This window comes from Nylanderia fulva, unplaced genomic scaffold (assembly GCF_048542155.1).
Source record: "Nylanderia fulva isolate GAGA-0341 unplaced genomic scaffold, ASM4854215v1 Scaffold26, whole genome shotgun sequence".
In the NCBI taxonomy this organism is placed as follows: Eukaryota; Metazoa; Arthropoda; class Insecta; order Hymenoptera; family Formicidae; genus Nylanderia; species Nylanderia fulva.
Genome location: NW_028190325.1, coordinates 2,895,638 through 2,903,270, shown reverse-complemented (window position 1 = coordinate 2,903,270; position 7,633 = coordinate 2,895,638). Strand labels below are relative to the sequence as shown.

The 7,633-nt window shown below is 27.3% G+C and overlaps 1 protein-coding gene across 1 annotated transcript; it reads right to left on the bottom strand.

Moving 5' to 3' along the window:
• Positions 1–1,873: 1,873 nt before the first annotated feature.
• PPP1R15 (Protein phosphatase 1 regulatory subunit 15) lies at positions 1,874–6,860 on the bottom strand. Its single transcript, XM_029318168.2, has 2 exons — positions 4,741–6,860; positions 1,874–4,280 (listed from the first exon to the last, which is right to left on the bottom strand). Exons 1-2 carry the CDS (start codon positions 6,721–6,723, stop codon positions 4,071–4,073), a joined length of 2,193 nt encoding a protein of 730 aa, XP_029174001.2. The 5' UTR covers positions 6,724–6,860; the 3' UTR covers positions 1,874–4,070.
• Positions 6,861–7,633: the final 773 nt, after the last annotated feature.

The following is a 7,633-nucleotide window of genomic DNA, read 5'->3' as shown; positions in this document are numbered from 1 at the left end:
TGACATAATTCTGGTCCTATTATTATTTCTTATTGTTACGTTATGAGAAATTTCTCAATGCGTAAGTAATTATTATAAGTGAGTGTGTAGACAAAATGATAGACAATTGCGGGAAAAATTAAATCAATGTATCTAAAAATTGTATTTACAATACTGTATAAAATAATTTATAAATGCATACAATGGAGCATTAAATTGTGAAATAAATGAAGAAATATTATATATGAGAGAAGAAAGAAATCATTATTATAAAAAGTAACAAATAATATAAGTGTGTATAAAATATATCAATATAAATGTAGAAAAAATTTAACGCTAAAAACATATAAGATATTTATATATAAATTTTAATTATGTGTTATATTTATATATATATATATATATATATATATATATATTTTAATTGTGTATTATAAAATACTTAATGAACAAACTGATCTTAATTATCACAAGTGTAAACAAATTTTATTTACATATATAATATTTATTCTTTCGCTTTAAACAGATTGCGCGAATAAACAAGAACTCATTATACAGGAAATAAAGCTTTTGCTAATGATAAGAATACTAATTGGATATAAAGATTTCCTTTTTTCTGCTTTTCATTTAATTGCAATGTATGTATATATATTATTTTTCACGTAAATATATATTATATACAATAAAATATTTATTAAGTTAGATACACGGCACACATACAATGCAAAAATAATATATTCATAATCTTTTTGTAAAAAAAAAAAGTTCATATTTTCTTCTGAAATAGATTGATTTTAAAAAATGGAAATAATCAGATTTTTATATAAGTCGAGAATTATGCATTTACAAAGATGCCCGGTGCTTGTATCTCTAAAAGCGAAAATTGCAATATTCGTCTTTTGACTTTCGAAAAATCATCAGAGTTAATAGGCGAATATATTTCGGTAAGAGGTAACACCGCGTAAACTCCGATTTAAATTTCGCGCGAGAACATAATTCGGAAGAAGTAATCACACTGAAACTAGTTGCAAATGAAACTAACTTCATGCTATTAGAAGAACATGATTTAGAAGAGGTTAATGTAAACTTTCAAAGTGGCGCGAATTTTAAAGTATATATTTCTAAATCAATAATAATTTATCAATAAATATAAGTGTGTACATTTTTGAGTTTTAAAGCTTTATTGTATAATGAATGTTCGTGTTACAAATATATTCATTCATTTATTATTAATATAAAACTATTGTGAAAACATTTTTCTGAAAAATATTTTATGAACGGATTTATATAAAGATATTTTAAATGTATAATTTTTAATTCAATTAACATAATTATTCTTAGTACAATAATTAATATAAATAATAGATTATTTATTTTTCTGCTTTCATTATCCAAAAAAAATGATTGACTATTAATTATCGGGCCGCTCTTTATCGTGAGAATTTGAGAAAGCGCACGCTGCCGATAAATCGGCATATTAACAGGCAACTATATTTCGATAAGAGGTTAAATGAACTGAAGTAAGCTGCCAACGCAGATTTCAAGATGTGAATTTCCAAGCTTTGATACGCTGGCTCGATATTAGATTAGCATGATTTCACAAGAGGTATACTTGGTAGCCATGAATTTGGCGCGAACTTTCAAAATACACTGCAGCAATATCATATAAAATATATTACTGCGATTAGAATTCTTTATTATAAAATACATATATCTTTAAAAAAAATACAAAATTTAGACATTTATTTATCAGTTGCACACTCGATAAAATTATTACATTTAATAATAATATGTATACAGTCAATAATTTCTTTAAAAATGTTGAAAAAAGATATTACAAAAATGTTAAAAAATTATTAAAAAATTCAAAATCAAAGGAAATAATGGATATTGATAAGGTTTGTCACGAAAACTCTTTATTCGTGATAAAATTGTCTTAACTAACTACTTTTATTACACCTAGAGAATAAAAATAAGATGAAAGTATATATGTGTGAAAATGTATGTATGCATATGAAATGTATGTATGTGAAAATGTGTGTGTGTATATACAATCACAAATAAAAATATCCGTAATATACATTTTTGATAAATCCTATCAAGTTTTAAAACTTGTCTGTCGATAATTTTGTAACTTCCGACGTACAAATTATATATTATATACGAACTTTTCTGTGTATGTGACATTATATATACATTGTTACATAATATACATTGACGACTATGGTTCAAAGTGATCTAATTAATGCATTGTACAAAAAATAATTGCACTAATAAACTGTAAATATTTTTGAAATATGTGCAACATATATTGATAAATTCATTGAATAATAGTTCTGATTGCTATTATTATTCCGCTTACAACAATCCATCACATATATGAAAATATATTTCTACAAAATATCTGGGTAAAATTTTTCAATAAACAATTTTTTTTTAAATTCAATTATTTAATAATAAATGGAAAAAAAGAATATAATAAAGAATAAGAATATAATAAAATACACGAATTTGAAAATTATAAAAGACATTAAATGACATTTTTTACTTAAATTTTCTTGCATGCTCATTATACTTCAATTTTATTATAATTTTAATTAATTTTTTTGTTTCTGAAATGAACGTATTCAAAATTCTTATACATGCAAGTTAATGTTAGAAAAAAACGAAGTTATAAAAGTTATGACATAACAAAAAATGATTTGGAAATGCATGTGAACATAAATTCTTACAATTTGTTTGTAAAGTCTTAAAAGTAGATAAAATTTATTTATTGTTCTAATGAATTAAGAGTAGATGTTGCACGTTTTACTATTTTGAAAAAATATGAATGTATTTTGGAATTTTTATATTACAACTATTATACAATGTTTACTTATTTAAACGATGGCAGAGACATATGTATAATCATCTTTTAATTAATACATCCTCTAATCCATTAAGAATTTTAAGTAAAAATATTTAGTAACTTGTGTCCAATATGTTATGTTTAAACCATACTCTTGTTATATTTCATTATATTTGATTGTGCTAAAAATTAGTTTAGTTACATACCATTATAACTTGAAAATTCTTAATGTAATTATGGTATCACAAAAAATAGAATTTTTAACTAATTAGCAGCATATTTTTCTATTAAACTCCATTTTCAATAAGATAATCGAAAACTTTTTAGATGTAAAAATAATGATAAAGTAGAAGGTTCTAATATTGAATATCCACAAGTGGATTAAAGAGATATACAAATTCTTTCGTTTCAAGTATCATTTATTGTGTGTCATTACCTTTTATATTTAATTCTCATATAATTCGTTTTTTTAAATAGTGAAAAAAATAAAAATTATAGTAAAATATAAATATATTAATGAAAAAAATTTAAGGAAAAAAATATCATTTAACATTATATTAAATTTGTTAAGTGTGATGTGCAATTTTACTTGTATTTTGTCATACATTTTCTCTTTTTTTCATTTAATAATCTATTTTTATATGTGTATTTTCAGCCTCAAAAGAGAGAGAGAGAGTATTACAAAATTCCATTAATATAATTTTCTACTACTAACTAGAATTTGAATTATAGTCATCAATGTATATTATTTATTGTACGTAATAAATGAGATTTGAAAGGAAAGAATTTTCGCATCGGTTCCGATTCACTTAGTTGATTTCCCTTTTGTAAAGAATATTATAAAATTAATAGCGTGATTATTATTTTAATTAAAATTGAGAAAACATATCATATTGGACACGCCATATATCTCAGCCATACACTAAAAACGATTTCTTTGTAATAATGTTCACAGCCATTTTCTGCATTTCGAAGATATTAATTTAACTTTTATCTTACATTCTACTACTTAAACAATACAATTATCTAATTATGCATTATTTCCTATATCTTATGTAACAATATAAGAGATAATTTATAGTAGAGAATATAGAGAAAACGAGAGAGAGCTATGAAAAAAGATTGTATCATGCATTACATTAGAATATGATACGATACAACCATTATTCTTTGTATCTCTCTCTTACTCCTTTCTCTTCCTCGTTCTCTATTACAAATTACTTTACATTGTTAAAAGGATAAATTATTCTTGAAAAACGAATCGTTCCTGCCAAACTTTAGAGCGATGTTTACTTGTCAAAATTGGATTAAGGACAGCCGCGATGGAATTTATACGTCCTTTAAATCTTTCGTTATCCCGTGCCATTTCTTCCCATTGACCTTTCCGAGCTGCTCGATATGCGTAATTCCATGTTATCATGACGTGTACGATTGGAGTCGGAGCAAAACTCACCTGAAATAGAAATCAAACTCTAAAATTTGTTGTCAATATATGTATAATTTGCATCTAAATAAGACTCTGAAGAAATATCTTATATACAATATCAATCAATTGCCTAATTTATTTAACACAGTCAATTCTAAATTAACTCAAGTTGGATTCTTATAGTTAATTCTTAAACTTACTTGTCAACTATTGTATACAGTCGTATTGATAAGAGATAAAAATATAATTAAAAAATTCTCTAATTAAATATCAATCAACTTTAATTATGACATCAAAGAAAAACAATGACAAGAAAATTTGTACAAATAATTTCTGCAATATACATAATGCATGTCACCAATAAAATTGCTTTAACAAAAAAATTTTAATAGTCTCTATTATTAATTAATCATTTTACAGTAAACAAAAATATTTTTGACATCGCAGTCCAAGATGGTGAGTGTAACAATTAAAAACTCTTAATTACCTTCTTCATTTGTATTTTATTTATTGATTCCTCGCTGTCTTCATTATTTTCAATTGTTGATTCGTCTTCTATTAAGCTGTTTAATGCTGTGGGGGTGCTCGTTTTAATATAATCAAAATTATCGGTTGTGCAATTCTCTTCTAATTTAGTGTTGAATACTATGCAGAAATTATCTTCAGTATCTTCGTTATCTTCGGAATTTTCTGAAAATTGTAACGAATCTTCGTGCATATATAGCTTGCTATTATAATCCTTGAAATAATCGTTGATTTTTGTCGAAAAATTAGATACATCATGTATTCCGATCGGATCTTCTGCTCCTTCTTTGGACGATTCATCGTTGCTGGTTTCAAAAACTACAAAACTATCTTCAGAATCGGCGGAAGAACTCTCCGACAATAAACGCGATCGTAATGTATTCTTTTGTATATTAGATGTTTTACTATTAGAATCCTTGTGGTAACTGTTAATCTTTGTTAGAGGATCAACTACATAACGTACTCTTGGATATTTCACTTCTTGATTCTTCGGAGATTCGTTTTCGAAAATTATAAAACTATCATCAGAATCGACAGAAGACTCCGATAAAAACCGCCCTCGGAATGAATTGTTATGTGTATCATATTTTTTAGTGCTACAATCCTCGTTGGTCTTCATCCAAAACTCAATAGTATCATATCCACTCGTATATTCCTCCACTTCCGAATCGACAGAAGTCGCTTGCAATTGACATAAATTTTTCTCTATATCAGACGTTTCACAGTCTTTAGTACTCTTTGTCGAAGAATCGACATAACGCATTCTAGTCGGATGTTTCACTATTTCCTGGTTCTTAGGCATCTGTGGTTTTCGTTTCGTAGGCGTTACATCGGAAGAACTTAATATTACAGGACTAGTCCGTTTCATAAAGAGAGCACCATCTGGAACATCGTAACCATCTACATCGTCCAAGTTAGCAGATTTATCATTCAATGTAGGTTTTGTATAATATTGTATCTCGTCGTTTTCATAAAGCTCGTAATCCAGTTTAATGATCATAGTGAGATCGTGCTTTGTGCGTTCCTTCCGATGTCTAGTTTGACTCACTCCAGAACGTCTGAGTTGACATCTTGCTCTACCACGACCTCTGCCCATTGCAATGGCGTTGGCCCTTCTTCGGCAGAATCGCTTTGATAAATATGACGGTCGCTTGACAGACATTTCTGAATTCATAGAATTCATTTTAAAATCGTAAAATCGATTAGTCAGACGGTTCCAAACGTCTTGACATATGACGGACCAACGTGCCGATATTGGAGTTGTCTTGATTGGTTGTACAAGTTCAGGTACATCCGAATGAGATACTATAAAAAAAGACTTTGCGTCTATGTTAATATCAACGTCATTCGAGATAAATTCCTTGTCCATATCTGAGGTGTCTTTATCGGTATCTGTAGATTTTTGTAAAGAAATTTCTGTAGGACAAGAATTATTACTTATATTATTTAACTTTTCGTTCTCATGAACGTTCGACACAGAATGAGATTCTATTGTGCTTTCATCTTTACCCACGACAGAGTTCATTATATTTATATGTGTAAAATTTTCTATGATTAGATCTTCGTCGTGCATTTTGTTAATATCGCCAAAGTCGAAGGACAATATATTCGGGCGATCGACTTTGATAGACGGATCGACTCTTGTAACGGGTTGCAGCAGCATAGTTTTATAAATAAGCTTGTTTATGCGTCGTTTAATATCAATAGACGTTTCCTCTTGCATGCTCGATTTTTCCATTAACTCAGACGCAGGTCTTATTAGATCATCATTTACGAGTGTTACAGACAATGGATTACTCATTCTCGATAAAAACATAGATGGTCTTCTTAAAAAATTTCCACCAGTGTACCGATTCCAAACAGATTGGATGAAATTTTTTCCTCTCATAAATGACGCATTGTTTATTCCATATGAAACATAGTTTGTAGTATGTATTCTTTCCATTGTGTCTGCAGAATGTGTCTCTTGTATATTGGATTCAATGGAAGAGACTGCTGATAAACACAAGGCAAAATTTCTAGATAAATCTAGATGCCGAGATCCAAGATGCACATAAATCCCTAGTGTACTCTTATTCACCAAATTAGTATTCCACCACTACTTCTCCGTCTTCTTACAAAGCGTCTGTATGCTAAAAAATATACACATTGATTAGAAAAGAAAATAAAAACATATATATTTATAAATTAAAAAAATTATTAGAAAGAGTAAAATATAATTGATAGTAATAATAATAAAATAATATAAAAATATAAAAAAATTAATTATTGTTTTATCTCTTAAAAAATGTTATTTATAGTAAAATTATTATAATCAATAATGTGCCCCAAAAACTTTACAATTTTTAAATAATTTATTAAAAATTGACTTATTTCATACCCATTTTATATTTCATTGTTAGATGTCTATAGCATTTGCATTATATAGCGCATGGATTAACAATCATATATTTGAGTGAAAACTTTTACTAACAATTTATTTACATATAAGATAAGCATACACAGATACACATATTTGTTTTATATATAGATATATTTATAGTATTAAGCACCTCTCTCACCTCTCGCACTTTCAACATATACAAAAAAAATCTAAGTTATAGATATAAAATATTTTTGCCTATTTTTTGTTTCTAAAGAAGCGACAAAGAGCGAACCCTTGAGGCGTTAGAACCTTTTTTGGAATGGTATGTTAGAATGCAATTTTACAACTGTTATAAATATGCTTTCTGCAATCATGGAGAGACCTTTGTTCAGTGTCTCCCATTGTGAGATGCGAGCGGTCATTCGATTTTTGACGGCAAAAAAAATAACAGTAAAAGTCCCCATCAATTAACAGAAGTTTTATGGAAAAA

Coding starts and splice junctions, on each gene's coding strand:
- PPP1R15 (XM_029318168.2), bottom strand. CDS start 6,723: ATGGAAAGAATACATACTACAAACTATGTTTCATATGGAATAAACAAT. Junction 4,281..4,740: donor ATAAAATACAAATGAAGAAG/GTAATTAAGAGT, acceptor TTTCTATTTCAG/GTGAGTTTTGCTCCGACTCC.